Source organism: Triturus cristatus, chromosome 4_1, assembly GCF_964204655.1.
Source record: "Triturus cristatus chromosome 4_1, aTriCri1.1, whole genome shotgun sequence".
Lineage (NCBI taxonomy): Eukaryota > Metazoa > Chordata > Amphibia > Caudata > Salamandridae > Triturus > Triturus cristatus.
The window spans coordinates 819,331,170-819,347,735 of NC_140585.1; the positions used below are offsets into that span (position 1 = coordinate 819,331,170).

Below are 16,566 nucleotides of genomic sequence, written 5' to 3' on the forward strand. Positions count from 1 at the left end.
CCACCACCCTGATTGAGAACCTCGCCAATCAGATCAGGATGAAAGTTATGAAACTAATACCAGTGGATTGCGAAATAAATCTACATTCTGTCCGGAGAGTACTTCCATGCCAAATGAGATTCTTCTTTTTGAAGATCAAATTTTGAGAGAAGTTGATTGACTAAGTAAGAAAAGGTGTTTCTTTAAACCTAACTTCACTCAGGAAGAGCGGATGGCATTGAAAGAATTTACCCACAATCCCCTTACAGTCATTAAACCGGCTGATAAGGTGGTGGTATTGTCTTATGGGACAGTAAGGATTACGATAATGTGATAGTGAACCAACTGAATAAATTGGAACATTATCGTCCGATCAGTGGCAATCCGATTGCACGTTTAAAAGCCCAAATTTTACATTTAACGACACACGCCTTGAATGATGGATATATTTGTAAAAAAGAATACGATTATTTGAACACTTAGACACACAAAATCCCTAATATTTATGTACTGCCTAAAGTTAACAAAAATATTGAACAACCTCCGGGACGGCCGATTATTCCAGCATGTGGGTCAATACTAGAACCTTTGGCTAAATACATAGATGTGTTTTTGAAACCCTTTGTACCCCTGACTAAGATCTATGTTAGGGATACTATGGATTTTATATCAAAGATTGAGAATTCGATATTTGATAGTGACCCAACAGTTGTTGGTCACTTTCAATGTCGAAAGTCTCTACACCAATATTCCGCAGGAAGAAGCAATGCTAGTCCTCCGGATGGTCTTAGATGGGAGGCCTAGACCACATATTGTGCCTACGGATTTCATCACAGCACCTTGCCAAGATTTGTCTCAAAAATAACTTTTTCGCTTTTAAAGATGATTTATATGTACAAGTTAAAGGCGTGGCAATGGGGTGTTTCGCCCCAGAAATCGCGAATCTTGTAATGGACGCCTTTGAGACACAGCATATTTTTCATGAAATGATTCAATTCAAAGCACACATCACTCGGTGGATCCGATTCATCGATGATATCTTTATGATATGGACCGGGAATCATGAACTACTAGAATTTCACAGTTGGTTAAATGCTCGCTCAGTAGACCTTAATTTTTCCATTGCGTATAGTGAAACCAAAATCAATTTTTTAGATGTATGGGTACGTAATAATACTGGAATGTTTGAAGTAAGTCTTTACACTAAGCCAACTGATCTTAATACTTTACTGCATTTTTCGAGTGGCCATCCGAGAAATCTTAAAGAATTTGCCTTGCGGTCAATTATTAAGAATTCGCCGCAATTGCACTAATAAGATCGATTATTTTGAGAATGCTGAGAGATTGCAAAAAAAACTGACAGAGGCTATTCAAAAAAAGATGGTAAGAACTGCCTTGAAACGAGAATGGTTCACACCACGTGAACATTTATTGACCCCTAAGGAAAAACAGGAGTCTAACCGAATGACGTGTGCTTACTTATAACCCCAAGGCCAATAAAATTAAACAAATCATTTTACGGAATTGGAGGCTTATCGAACATTTGAATATCCCTAAACCGTTGTTTGCATTTTGTAAAGGCAAAAACATACGTCAACATTTAGTGAGAGCTGTTCGGATTAATTCCCCCAAGGGGGACTTAAGAAATATGCTAGGCCTGCCACCAGTGGTGGGTCATTTTAAGTGTAATGGCGGTGTGGTATGCCCATACACGACCAACTCTAAATTTGTGATGTTGAACGATAAAAAACCTATTCAAACCAACTTTTCAAACTGTAACACGAGAAATGTAGTTTACTTCTTTATGTGCCCTTGCGAAAAGGTATACATAGGGCAGACCACACAAGCAGTCAAAATGAGGGTGATGCAGCATCAGTCGAATACTCTGTTGAATCAAGGGGGCTCCCTGTGTTTTGCACTTTGTGGAATGTAACCATAATGAGAACGACATTAGGTGGTCTGTTCTTTTGGTAGTTAAATGTCAGAATAAAATGACCCTCCAGACAACTTTGAATAAACTTGAGGCACGTATGATCGAGAAATACCACACTGCCAGTGTTGGTTTAAATGACTGTGATGAAATTTGGACATTAATCTAATTTCTTTTGTTAATAGTTCGTAATGATGAACTGTATAGTCACCCTATAAACCTATGTGATATGTATATATTGTACAGTCCAATGACACACTCCTCCAGAGTTTTTATATATATTTTTCTATTATTGTTTATGTATGTCAATGTCTTTTTCCAAGTGTGTGTTTTCAAAAAATTGTTGATTATGATTGATTGTATACCCATAGTAAGTTTATGGAAGATACACCTGTATATCTTAAAGCAATTTATAGACCGATATGAATGTAAGATTGTAAGCTTATCTCTGTGCCTACCTCGGTTTTCCTGCGTGACACGATGTTTTTTTTATATATATTCGTTTTTGATTAGGGTCTTGATGTATTGAGTTGTTACTATGAGAATTAGTTGGTCGTTATGTTTCTTTGAGACGATTGGGTTTCTCAGTCCCTTGTTTGTGTTGCAGTAGGAGCTGTGATTCTAGTAGACCCGTCTTCCTTTTGTTGGTTGCCTCCCGGTCCCGATCACGTGGGACGCCGAGTTGCGGTCTTAATTAAAACCGCGCTGAGAGTTAGCTGCCCTGTGCTGTTACTAAGATAATTCGTACCGAAGGAGACACGACTACGGATAACCTTGATTGTGTAAAGGTATGTTTAATAGCCTTGGCATTGTTAGTTGAACTTGGGGAGCGAACCTATGATTAATAGCCTTGGCTTTGTTCGTTTACCTTGGGGAGCGAGTGTAATAGACAGCGAGTGTAAGAGGGACGTTTTTCATTTTGTAGTATTCCTTTTTTTTGTTTTCTAGATTTGTAGCTGTAAAACGAAGTGGTATTTAGCAGCGATATTGAGTGCTTGGAGGTACACACTATTATATGAACCGTAGCTGCACTATCTCTATACGGATTCTTGATTTACGCTGTCCGGATTGTAATAGGCAAACAGATCTGTTTTCAGGAAAGTGAGTGCGACTTTTGGTATGAACCCAGGGCACACTTTTTGGTTTACCTCTCTATAGTCCATTAGTTGAGGAGTAATATGCATGTTTTTTTGTCGTACACACTTTTTTAGTTTGGTATTTATTTTGAGCACTTTAAGCGTGGCACTTGTTGCTTAGGGGTTGGTGGATCCTCTTCTATTTTCTTTTTATATTTTTTTTATTTTTATTTATTTATTTTACTCCTTTGTGTATCGCACTTTGTTGTCATGTTGGGTTTTCCGGTGATTGGCACAGAGATTGAGATAGTCCTTGTTGTGAATAGACACTATATGTGCTTTTTGTATTTTTGCTTAGGTCGTTTCCCTCACCCTTGCCCTGAGGAGGCCAAGATGCTTCATATGGCCGATCCGCGTCGACAGATTATAAGAGGAGTCTGAGATATTGTTTGATTCAGTTTAAAATTTTTATGCAAAATTTTTCAATTAAGGTTCTGGAGAGATTAGAACCAATTGTGTAAATAAGACTACCTCAAAGTGTATTGCCTGTTAGGTGAACACTTTCTTTTTCGACGATTTGGGTGGAAGGAACTTAATAGTATTGTCTATTTTTTGTCATTTGTATAGAAGTGTTGTATGTGTGTATATATATGGTTTGCTGAAAGAAGTCCGAAAACTATGATGAAATTAATCAAGATTACGTTAATTAAATTATGTAATCATTTGTCTTTTGGTATGTGATTGTTTCTTTTGTTTAAATGGAATTTAATGAACGACAGGACTTTGTACTGCTAATAGAGTAATATATAGTCACCTATTGAAAAGTAAGATTTATATATTTTTTCCTCCTGGCCATTTCTGATTTTTTTCGCTTAACCACGCGCACAACAGCAAAGAGCTCTTCAACATCGTGAAGGAACTCTCCAACCCCAGCTCCAACACCGACATCCCACCATCACAAGACCTGTGTGACCCCCTTGCCACCTTCTTCCATCGCAAGATCGCAGACATCTATGACCGCTTCAACAACCTGGCCGCCCCGACAGCCACCGACACCTCAGATCCCATGGCCACCACCCACATCGATCCCCTGCTCACCTGGACCAACAAACAACGATGACACCATCAAAATCATGAACACCATCCACTCCGGATCTCCGTCAGACCCATGCCCACACCACATCTTCAACAAAGCTAGCGCCACCATCGCACCCCATCTCCGCAAGGCCATCAACATCTCCTTCGCGACCACGACATTCCCGGAGAGCTGGAAGCACGCCGAATAAACGCCTTACTCTAGAAACCCAAGGCGGATCCGAAGGACCTCTAGAACTTCTGGCCCATCTCCCTGCTCCCGTTCCCGGCGAAGGTCATCGAGAAGACCGTCAACGGACAACTGACCCGCTACCTCGAGATGAACATCCTGGACCCGTCCCAGTCCGGGTTCTGCAGCAACCACGCCACCGATGACATCAGGGCCCTGCAGGACAACGGCAAAACCGCGGCCCTCATCCTCCTAGACCTATCAGCCGCCTTCGACACGGTCACCGCACCCTATGCACACGCCTTCACAACGCACGGATCCGAGACAAGGCCCTGGAATGGACCACCTCCTTCCTTTCCGGCAGAACCCAGAGCGTTCACCTCCCCCCCCCCCCCCCCCCCCCCCTTTTCCGGTTCGTAGCCTCCAAGATCATCTGCGGCGTACCCAAACGATCATCCCTCAGCCCGACATTGTTCAACGTCTACATGGCACCACTTGCCCACATCCCCCCGACTGTACGACCTCAACAGCATCTCTTACGCCGACGACACACAGCTGATCCTCTCCCTCATCACGGACCCCCTCACCGCGAAATCCAACCTCCACGAAGGAATTAAAGCTGTCGCCGAGTGGATGAAGAACAGCCGTCTGCAGCTGAACTCGGACAAGACGGAGGTCCTCATCCTCGGCTCCACCCCCTCAGCCTGGGACGACTCCTGGTGACCGACCACACTGGGAGCAGCACAGACACCCATCGACCACGCACGCAACCTGGGGTTCATCCTCGACTCAACACTCTCCATGACCGAGCAAGTCAACGCCGTCTCATCCTCCTGCTTCAACACCCTCCTCATGCTCCGCAAGATCTACAGCTGGATCCCCACCGAAACAAGAACGGTCACCCAGGCCCTAGTCAGCAGCAGGCTGGACTACGGTATCGCCCTCTATGCAGGGGCCCCGGCCAAACTCCTGAAACGACTTCAACGCATACACAACGCCTCTGCACGCCTGATCATCGACATCCCTCGCCACAGCCACATCACACCCCACCTGAGAGACCTGCACTGGCTTCCCGTCAACAAGAGGATCACCTTCAAGCTCCTCACCCAGGCACACAAGGCACTCCAACACCGGACCGGCATACCCCCCCCCCCCCCCCCTTGCGCCTTGAGACCCGCACGGGTGAGTAGTGTGCTTTACAAACGGTCTGATTGATTGATTGTAGCAATTCCCCTTACAGAATGCTTTTTAATACTCTGGGGTGAAAGCCGCTGTTTGTAGCGATCTCCTTTCTGAATGTTGTATTTGAGTTTCATTACTGATAATATATACTCTGAAATCCAAAAAGTAAATATTTGTTCAGATTTGATGGTTTAAATAAGTTTGGAGACATTAGATGCGGTACAGGTTTTAGCATTTGAGACGTCTGACGAAATGGCCTTTGAGTGTAGACTTCCATGAATGTAACATTTTGATTAGAAGTAAATTCATTAAAGATTAGATTTTAGACTGGACACATTTTGCTAGTTTGTTAAACGAAGATTGGTCAAGACGGATGGCATTATTATTGTTACAGGTAGATAAGATTGTTACTGTTTTGAATAACTCCTGAGCGCAGTGTTTAGCACTATTAATATTGTCTGTGAAGTATCTAGATTTTTCTGTAATGATTAAGGCTTTATAGTCATTAATGAGTGATTTATATATATATATTTTTTCCTTCAGGACAGTGATCTTTCCTCCACTTTTGTTCCTTTTGTTTATTACCCCTTCCATTGCGTTTTGCGATAGCTAGATTATTTTTCACAATAATATTGTTGTGTAATATTGTATTTTGCACTCTTTTTTTTTATATTTAGATAAAATGTTTGTGTTTTAATTGTCATATATTACATTTTGCGCATTTTTGGTATTGCCAGAACTCGCATAAATGTTATTTATACTTTCAGAACAGAGAAGGAAGTGTCACAACCTTATTGCACAAGGGCACCACATTTTAAGCTAAAGTTGTTTGTTGCTCAGTGTTGAGAGGAAGATGTGTGGAGCTGGCACAGAGCTGGCCATCCTGAATTGTCCTCCGCTCCGCTGCCATCCCTGGTAGATGTATTGTTTCTTTGGACTGCTTTGCTTGCGTCTAGTTAAAACTATGTATCCACACAGTCTGTTCCTGACGCTCCATCGTCACTTGTATCACCATTTAGAAATGCATACACATGCCAACGAGGCTGATGCAAAAGTTCCATGTTTATCAGAATTGCTCCTAGTCATGGAATTGGCTCCAGTGAACTTCTCGTTTAATTAAATCTATGAATGCACTTGCTCCTTCACGGAATCTTCTAGACGCCTGTGGCTAAAATTAAACCCATTTGGTGAATTTAATTGGTTTTTTTTTCTATTTGATTTGAACTAAGTAGTAGGGGGATTGCCATTGAATTAGTAGTACTTCTCACTCAAGTTCTATAAAATCGTTATTTTGTCTTCAGTTGCAACCATTGCCTAGCAATTTTAAAATGGTACTTTTTAACCTTTAATACTGTAATATTGGAGCTTAGACTTTCTTAGTGCTCTCAGTTTTGACACATAATATTCTGAGCCAAGAAATAGTAATGTCCCAGGATCAAGCAATTTGAGTAGGTGGAGAGTTGGGGACTGGAATTTGAATCTCTCGGTTGTAAGTTGGTTATGTGCTTACTATACCGTATCTGCTCCCATGCTTATGTTTGTGAAAACATTTCTGTATTTTTCTGAACCTCCTTTTGTTTTATTTCCTTCCACTGTGTACAGTAAATCAAACTGTTCTGGCGGCTTCCACCCCAGTTATGCCTGCAGGTAGCTAGTTGATCCACATCCTGCAGCTCAAATCTCATGTAAATTTAATGAAGTGGTAAAATGTTAAAAGCACTTGTTTAGAGTTCCATATTTGATAAACAGCCTGGTAGCAGGCCTAAGACAATATTAATGGTCTCACTTTGAGTCACCCGATACCCTCCAAAACATTAGATGTTGCCTATCTAAATATGTGTTCAATTTGATATGAGAGCGTGTTATATTAGTGTACATGAAGAGATGTTTTAAGTCTAATTTCCCTTCTTTATTAGGTTTCAGGGCCTTGTCTGAAAATCTTGCAACATGCGCGAGTACAAGTTGGTAGTCCTGGGCTCCGGAGGTGTCGGAAAATCTGCTTTGGTAAGTCTGCTACTACAAGTAATCATCTCAACTTCAATTCATTTGTTTGATTGTAATAGCACAGGCGAGGGAGCGCTACACAATGATTAAAAACGCCTAATAAGGGGGGCGTGGCTTGGCGCCGACAACGATGGCCGCCTAGCTTCGGAGCTCCGCCGGAGCCGGGGCTCCTAACCCATTAAAATCCGGCCATAAGGGGTGATGGGGGCAGCTACGGACCTTTTGAAGTACTCCTGAGCCGAGCGACCCCAGTCCCCCCCAAAATGCAGGCACTGGGCCCGCACCAGAGACACATAGTTCTGACAGGGATGCTCTACCTACTGGGTCGCAGGTCGCGTCAGGGGTGCTTGGCATTAACCCGGGATCACCCGTATGGCAATAATTCAGTTCACTACGGGGAAAGGGCTCTGGTGGCCGGGGTCGGCTGCGATCCACTCTCCCAAGACACAGTAGTTCACACGTTGGGGCGATAGGCACTCTGCTGGTTGGGGATGTGGGTAATTTGTAATCTACGTGGCAGGGTAGCAGGGTGGGGGGGAGGGGATGCCGGGGTTGAAACTGTTTGAGGTTTGTATTTGTTGGGGTGTGGAATGGGGAGGAGAGGGAGGGTACAAGGGGGTTTGTTGGTCATTTGAGTGTACAGCATCAGATATACAGTCAGTGTGTGAGATTATTGCAGGGTGCCTTTCAATTTGCTTTCTATGACACACATGCAGTGGGATAAAAGTCTCAAACTTCTAAGCTGGAACGTTAACTGGTTGGGGGACAAAATAAAAAGAAGCATTGCTCTACAGTACATTAAAAGACACTCCCCGGACGTTGCATTGTTGCAGGAGACACACTTAATGGGAAACAACTGTAGGGCGCTCAACAGAGGGGTTTACAAAATGGTGGTACATGCGGGGTTCACTTCAGGATCCAGGGGGACAGGGATCCTTGTGCGCCACTCCTTCCCCTTAGCGGTTCAGCGCACGTGGACGGACCCGTTGGGGCGTTACGTGGCAGCAGCAGGGCAATGGGAGGGTAGAATACTCATATTGGTTGCGGTATATATCCCGCCGGGCCTGCAAGCGCAAACTTATAAGGATCTGGGTGCCTTTCTATTGGGTTTACCCAGGGGACACCTTGTGATTGGAGGGGATTTTAACTCCGTGGTCTCAGGGGACTGGGATAGGCACCCCCCGCGAGCGATTGGAGCGGGGCAACAGTGGCTCCCCCAATTCATTGATGCATTTGGCCTGGTGGACGTCTGGCGGAAACACCATCCCACCGGCAGGGGTTATACTTTCGTGTCGGGAGCGCATCACACACTGTCTCGACTCGATTACATACTCACCCCGGTACAATTTGACATGAATACGACGGAAATTCAGCATCTGCCCCGGGGCATCTCGGATCACTCACCACTATGGGTACACTTCACAATGGGGGATAAAAGAATCGGAGGCTCAGTGCCAATAAACCCATGGTACCTTAAAGGCCCGGAGATCAGAGCAACGCTGGTAAAAGCAATTGACCAATACTTCATAGATAATGAAGGCACGGTGGAATCACCAGCCACGTTATGGGAGGCGTTTAAGACAGTCCTAAGGGGGCAGGCCCTCTCACTCATAGCGGGTAGGCGTAAAGAAAAAGGAAAACAACTGACGGAGATAGAGAACGCGATCAAACGAATTGAGGAGAGAATCGGCCGGGGCCCGGATGAGGATAGTACACACCAATTGCAACTTAGGGCCGCAGAGTATAAGGACATCGCTACAGAGGCGGCGAAAACTTGGGCACGTGATAAGGATGGGCGCATATACGATCAGGGCGACAAGGCGGGCAAACTCATAGCTTGGCTGGATAGGAAAGAAAGGGAACAACGGGTGGTGCCCGAACTCATGAGCACTTCGGGGAGGCTCCTGACTGAACCGGGGGACATAGTGAACGAACTGGCCTTGCACTTTGAACAGGTGTATAGGAGACAGTCGGACCTCACGGAGGACGACTCTGCTGCCTTCTTGACCGACATTCAGTTGCCCACCCTGACAGATCAGGAACGAGATCAAATGGAAGATGATCTTACGTCAGAAGAGCTCACCAAAGCAATAGGTGACCTCAAAGGGGGTAAGGCACTGGGGCCCAACGGCCTCCCTATTGAGCTATACAAGCTTAAACCAGATAGGATAGCGCCATTTCTGAAGGCAATGTATAACGAAAGTCATGAACGGGGGATCCTGCCTCGGGACCAGCGCATAGCCACTCTTGTGGCAATTCCCAAACCAGGGAAGCCGAAAACGGAGTGCTCCTCGTACAGACCCATTTCGCTCCTCAACGCGGAGCCCAAAATACTGGCTAAAGTCTTAGCCAACAGGCTTCGTACAGTTATCACAAAGCTGGTGCACCCGGACCAGTCGGTATTCATGCCTCATCGCAACACCGCACTCAACCTCAGGCGACTTCACGGAGTCCTGGGGCGCTGCCCTGGAATCCAGGAGGATGCTATGGTGGTGTCATTGGATGCAGCCATGGCGTTTGACACACTCGAATGGGCATACCTATTTGCGGTGCTCAAGAAGTTAGGTTTCGGACCCAAGTTTCTGGGTGGGTGCGCCTCTTGTACTCCGAGCCACTGGCGACTGTGTCGGTAAACAACAAGACTTCTGAGGTCTTTCAACTCAGCAGAGGTATGAGGCAGGGCTGCCCGTTGTCGCCGTTGCTATTCGCGCTATCGCTGGAGCCACTTGCGGCGTGGATACGTAGAACTGTGACCATCCGTGGCCTCAAGTGGACTGAAGGATGGGAGGACAGGATATCGTTATATGCAGACGATATACTGCTTTTATCTGGCATCACCTGCCCGTTCCCTCAGAGTGATTCTAGACATTTTCGCCAGTTTCAGAAGAAACTCAGGGTTTCGTATTAACTGGAGAAAATCGGTGATCTACATGCTCCATGGACCGGCCCCCTCCCTCCCGAGAGACTGCACAATTCAGATTGTGGAAGACGGTTTCCGTTACTTGGGGATATTCATAACCACTGATGTTAGGAAGCGATATGACCAAAACCTGATTCCCCCATTGCAAAGGCTCAGGAGAGACGTGGAGGTCTGGAAGAAGTTGCCCATATCCTTACTTGGGAGAGCGGCGCTCTTCAAAATGATGGCCTTGCCTAGATTCTTGTATGTTCTACAAAACTATCAAGATGCTGTGCCGCCAACATTTTTTAGAGAGGCCGAGTCTTTACACAGAGACCTGTTGTGGGACGGTAGACCCAGAATTGCGCTAGGCAAGCTCACACTCGGATGGTATGACGGAGGTATAGCCCTCCCTGACATCAGGAAGTATTACTGGGCAGCACACCTGGCCGCAATAAACCAATGCCAGTATGGCAATGGAGATGACCCGGCATATGGAATGGATAGGTGGTTACTGCCGGGGGGCGACTTCACGAGATCCCTATATTCTAGACCAACCAAATTCCCACTCACAGGCCCCACTAAACACGCGGTCCAGGTCTGGCATGTGGCAACTAAAGCCCTGGGATGGGCCAATAAACTTACAATGGCAACCCCGCTGTGGGATACGGAGCGGCTGGGTACATTGGGACGAACGAAAGGGTTTGCAAAGTGGGATCTCATCGGCATCTCACACATCAGGGACCTGTGGGGGAGGGAGGGTGTGGTGCCATTTGACACACTGCAAGAGACGTACGAAATGGCGGCGTCAGAACGCTTCCGTTATACGCAAATCAGGCATGCCCTGCAAACCTCCATATGCGCCGGCACGACGCTTCCGGAGGCATCCCCACTCGAAGATAGGTTGCTAGACGGGCATCTGCCCGAAAAATGTATATCTCTCACGTACAAAAAGATCATCCACCACACTCCTGATCCCCTCGCAGCACTCAGGGAGAAGTGGTTAAGAGACGGTTTGGAGGTGGATGACGAGGAATGGCAGGAGGCACTCTCCTCACCCAAGGAGGTGGCTATTTCTGCAAAGTTGAAATTAATACAGCTGAAGATTTTGCACAGAGTCTACCTATCAGGGACCCAATTGATCCACATGGGGAGTAGTATGGACGGGCTTTGCAGGAGGGGCTGTGGAATGCAGGGCGCATTCCTACATGTGCTCTGGGAGTGCCCAGTCATTCATAGTTTCTGGAGGTGTGTTGAAAGTAATGAGTGTGGTGTGGGGGGTGCCCGTGTTACCTGAGGCAAAGAGATGCCTTCTGAATGTTTGGGAGCCCACAGATTTACCCATACACGGGAGGTTGTGGGTCACACTGGGGCAGACGGTGGCCAAGCGCAATATAGCGCAGCTGTGGGGGGCCGCTGCACCTCCCACTTTAAAGAAATGGAAAGATGACATGGACTGGTGCATGGTCCGGGAGAAAACTGTATATGTTGCACGGGGAAGCCCCAAAAAATGGTTATCAATCTGGACAAAGTGGAATGTGTACCTGGGGGGGGGGGGGGGGGGGGAATATGTGAACCACCAGTTGTTTCTTCCCCAGAAGACCACTGTACAGTGTGAACCATAATGTATGTAGAGTAACATCGCCTGCTATTACGAACAATATGTATTGACATATGTATACACTGATGCACGTATTCCTTGTGAGGTAACTAAACGGAACTGTATAATATGACCAAGTTTTTTTATGTTGAATAAACAAATTGATAAATTAAAAAAACGCCTAATAAGCAAGTGCATATTTCTGTGTCAATAGGATTTAGATTTTTTGGGCTGATAAGCTCCATAATTCACCACAGAAGTGGCAATGCTGGATTTAAAGAAAAACGCTGAACATTCTTAAGTATTCAGTAGCCTACAAAAAGCAAAACTAGGGATATAGTTCCGCACAACATATACAGATGTTTGTATGGGTATTCTGTACCTCTGGTTCAGGCGCACAGTATTAGTCACACTTAAGCACTCTTGTTGTGTGCGCTGCACGTTTTGCCGTTTGCACAAACTTTGCCAATATTGATAGGTCTGGCTTATAACTGAATGCACATCTTCAGTCACTGGTGAATTCACACACAACTCATTATACAGGACCTCTGTCCTGCTTCTTTACTCTTGTGAAGATAATCATCCACCCACTGACTCCTTCAACTCTCTTAGCCACAGTAAACATACACAGAAGCATATGCAACATATTTTAATAGAATAAAAGTAGACAAAAAAAAGCCTGCCTGAACGCAGCAGGCATATGCTTGCAATAAAAAATAATCAAAAATTAAGTAGGCAGCATTCTTGGAGCTGTTTAGCTGTAGATTCCTTAGCTTAGAATTATCCCCAAATGTCAGAGACTGGATCTGGAAATGTTGTCATACCCCTGTGCGCAGATAGGTGACGCTTATATAGGCCCCCCCCCCCCCGTTCTTTTCACGCCAGTCAGTGCAGATCCAGAGTGAGCTTCTCCTTCCCCCAACTTCTTGGGGTGCGAGGTCGACGGAGCGGAGCTGGCGGTTGGGGGATGTAGAAGGAAAGTCGTTTGAGGTAGGCTGGGCCGGTCTTGTTGAGTGCCGTGTGTGCATGGATGAGGAGCTTGAAGGATATCCTCTTGTTGACGGGCAACCAGTGCAGGTTTCTCAGGTGTAGGGTGATACGTCGAGGATCAGTCGTGCCGAGGTGTTTTGGATGCGTTGCAGCCGTTTGAGCTTGGTCGGGGCTCCGGCGTAGAGGGCATTTCCGTAGTAGAGTCTGCTGCTGACGAGGAGCTGGGTGACTGTTCTTCTTGTATCGGTCGGGATCCACCTGTAGATCATGCGGAGGGAGTTGGAGGAGGAGACTGCGTTGACTTGATTGGTCATGGAGAGCGTTGAGTCGAGGATGATTCCCAGGTTGCGTGCGTGGTCGGTGGGTGTCAGGGCTGCCCCCAATGCCATCGGCCACCAGGAGTTGTCCCAGGCTGAAGGGTTGGGGCCGAGGATGAGAACCTCCGCTTTGTCCGTGTTCAGCTTCAGTCGGCTGATCTTCATCCAGTCGGCGATGGCCTTCATTCCTTCGTGGAGTTTGGCTTTTGCGGTGATGGTGTCCTTGGTGAGGGAGAGGATCAGTTGAGTGTCATTGGCGTAGGAGATTTTGTTGAGGTTGTGCTGTCGGGTGACGTGTGCGAGCGGGGCCATGTAAATGTTAAACAATGTCTCGGGCTGAAGGAGGATTGGAATGGGGGAGGCGGAAGCTCTGGGTTCTGCCGTAGAGGAAGGAGGTGGTCCATTCCAGGGCTTTGTCTCGGATCCCTACGGCGTGGAGGCATGCACGTAGTGTGCGGTGGCAGACGGTGTCGAAGGCGGCGGAGAGGTCCAGGAGGATGAGGGCACGGTCTCACCGTTGTCCAGCAGGGTCCTGATGTCGTCGGAGGAGGCGGCGATGAGGGAGGTTTCGGTGCTGTGGTTGCTGCGGAACCCCGACTGGGAAGGGTCCAGGATTCTGTTTCCTTCGAGGTATCTGGTTAGCTGTCTGTTGACTATCTTCTCTATGACCTTGGCCGGGAACGGGAGCAGCGAAATGGGCCGGAAGTTCTTGAGGTCTCTAGGGTCTCCCTTGGGTTTTTTGAGTAGCGTGTTGATCTAGGCATGTTTCCAGCTCTCTGGGAAGGTCGCGGTCTCGAGGGAGAGATTGATGACGTTGCGCAGGTGGGGTGCGATGGAGCTGCTGGCTTTGTTGAAGATGTAGTGAGGGAATGGATCTGACTGGGAGCTGGAGTGGATTGTGCTCATGGTCTTGATGGTGTCATCGATGCTCACGCTGGTCCAGGCTAGCAGGGGGTCATGGTCCATGGTGTGCGGAGAGTCTGTTGTGTTGCTGTCTGTTGAGGCTGTCTGGGTGTTGAACCTGCCGTGGATGTCTGCTATCTTGTGGTGGAAGAAAGTGGCGAGGGAGTTCCACAAGGCTTGCGACGGCGGGATGTCGTCGTTGTTGGAGCTGGGTTTGGAGAGTTCCTTCACGATGTTGAAGAGCTCCCTGCTATTGTGTGCGTTGTTGTCGAGGCGGTCTTTGAAGGAGGTTCTCTTGGCAGTCCTGATGAGGTGATGGTGGTTGCGGGTGGCGTCCTTGTGGGCTGCGTGGCTGTCCAGAGTCTGTTCGCTGTGCCATTTCTTCTCTAGTTTCCGGCAGGCTCTCTTGGAGGCTAGGAGTTCTGGGGTGAACCAGCTGGCCCTCTTGCTGGTGTCTCTGTGAGGGGGTTTCTTCAGCGGGGCGAGGCTGTTGGCGCAGTCGTCGATCCAGCGTCTGAGGCTGTGGGCAGCATCGTCTGTGTTGGAGGGTTCGGTGGGTGGGCTGAGAGCGAGGTTTGTATGTAGTTGGTCTTCAGTGATTTTTCCCCAGCAGCGGTGAGGGGTCTGTTGGGTGCGGTGGTGTGTGGTGGGTTTCTGGAAGGAGAAGTGGATGCAGCGGTGGTCGGTCCAGAAGAGTTCGGTGGTGTGGCTGAAGGCGTTGTGGGGGTTTGCGGAGAAGATGGGGTCAAGCATGTGGCCGGCAGAGTGGGTAGGCGTTGTGACGAGTTGCCTCAGTCCGAGGTTGTTGAGTTGCTGTCGTTGTTCTCAAGGTGAAAGTTCAGGTCTCCGAGGAAAAGGTAGTCTGTGGAGGTCAGGGCGTGCGTGCTGATGAAGTCTGTGATGGAGTCGCTGAACTGGGGTCAGGGTCCGGGGGGTCTGTAGATGAGGGTGGAGTTTGGGTCTGTGTGGATCTGGAAATGCATGTGTTCGGCGGTGCTGGTCGAGACCCTGATGCTGTTCTTGTGGACGATGACGCTCTTTGCTAGTACTTCTCTGTGGAGTGTTCCCACTGGGTACAAGGAGACCCACCGAGACCGGGTGCACCCCCACACCCTATTCCTAGCGAGGATCTTCACTTTTAGAGAGACCTAATTTTGCGATCAGCTCCCACACTAAAGCTCAAACTCGAGTATATCCTCCTTCCCAGACTTTACGATGAAGGTTCAAAAGATGCGACGCTCCTTTCTGGAGGTGAAACGGGCGCTCCGAGACAAAGACATAAAATACGCAATGCTCTTCCCGGCCAAACTTTGGGTGGTGGTGGAAGGGAAGTCCTGGTTCTTCACATCACTTGAGGAGGCCTGGGAATGACTGGAGCGGTGGAGAACTGCTGGAGCCCAAAGATCTAACCCCCACAGACGTGCAAAGGGACAAGAACAGAACAGGAGAGTCACAGCCAAGGCGAAGGTTTGGTGATGTAGGAGGGACAAAATGGTACCGCAAAGTAACTGAAGGACGCACAAGACACTGGTAGAAGTTAGAATATTCTAGCAGGGTTGAATGGCTTCCTTGGACTAGTGGGGAACACTGTTGTGACTGTTAAACATGCAACATAAAAGTGTGGGTTCCCGTAGTAGTAGTCTTGATACAATAGTTCAATTTTACTCGGTTATAACTGGTAAAGGGTAACTTGCTTTATTGCATGTTGGGTCCGGATAGCCTAAATGTAAAAGGTATCAACGTGGCTTAAATAGTACAAGCAGAAGGGGAGAAACTGCAATTAGTCTGGGACCAGCTAGGTTGCGTTCCCATAAGTTGAGTTTATGGGTATGGGTACACAGGCACTCTGCAAGGTTTTGGGGGTGGACAGTTTTAAGTCCACACTGCAGGGAGGGGGGTGGGGTTGGGAAGTTGCATAAGGGCGAGCGACAGAACTTTTGAGTTTTTAAAGTTGAATATGGAGGATAAGCTTACAGTACATGTGTTGAACGAAGTTATGTGCAGGATGAATGACATCTCGAGCTGTTATGCAGTTAACTATGGAAGTATCGGGCAGCCAATCTCCTCTGGAGGCCCAGGGGAAACATGATACTTTCCTGAGCCCTCGGGTGGGGGGGGGGGGAAGGGGAGGTGCCCACTGGACTATGAAATGCATCGAAATTTGACTAACATTTGACTCCCCCTTCCTGTAACTTGAAGATATTCTTGTGGAATTTAAATGAGCTGGGGGACAGAATCAAGAGGGTTAGTACTGCAGTACCTGAAACGGCAAGCGCCGGATGCTGTTGTTGCATGAGACCCACATACAAGGGACCTCTTATTGCGCATTAAATAGGTGGGGCTACAAACTAGTGACCCATGCAGGGTACACCAGGGCATCGAGGGGAGTTGGTATTCTCTTGCGTAAATTTCTCCCCTTTAC

General features: G+C 47.4%; 1 protein-coding gene across 3 annotated transcripts in view; it reads left to right on the top strand.

The window, feature by feature from the left end:
* Positions 1-16,566, top strand: part of RAP1B (RAP1B, member of RAS oncogene family) — a 493,712-nt gene that overhangs the window by 154,426 nt on the left and 322,720 nt on the right. For all 3 annotated transcript variants that reach the window (XM_085653470.1, XM_085653469.1, XM_085653471.1), the window contains one exon: positions 7,348-7,435. In XM_085653470.1, the coding sequence (XP_085509596.1) occupies positions 7,379-7,435 (57 nt within the window). In that variant the 5' untranslated portion in view covers positions 7,348-7,378. The remainder of the gene's footprint in view (positions 1-7,347; positions 7,436-16,566) is intronic.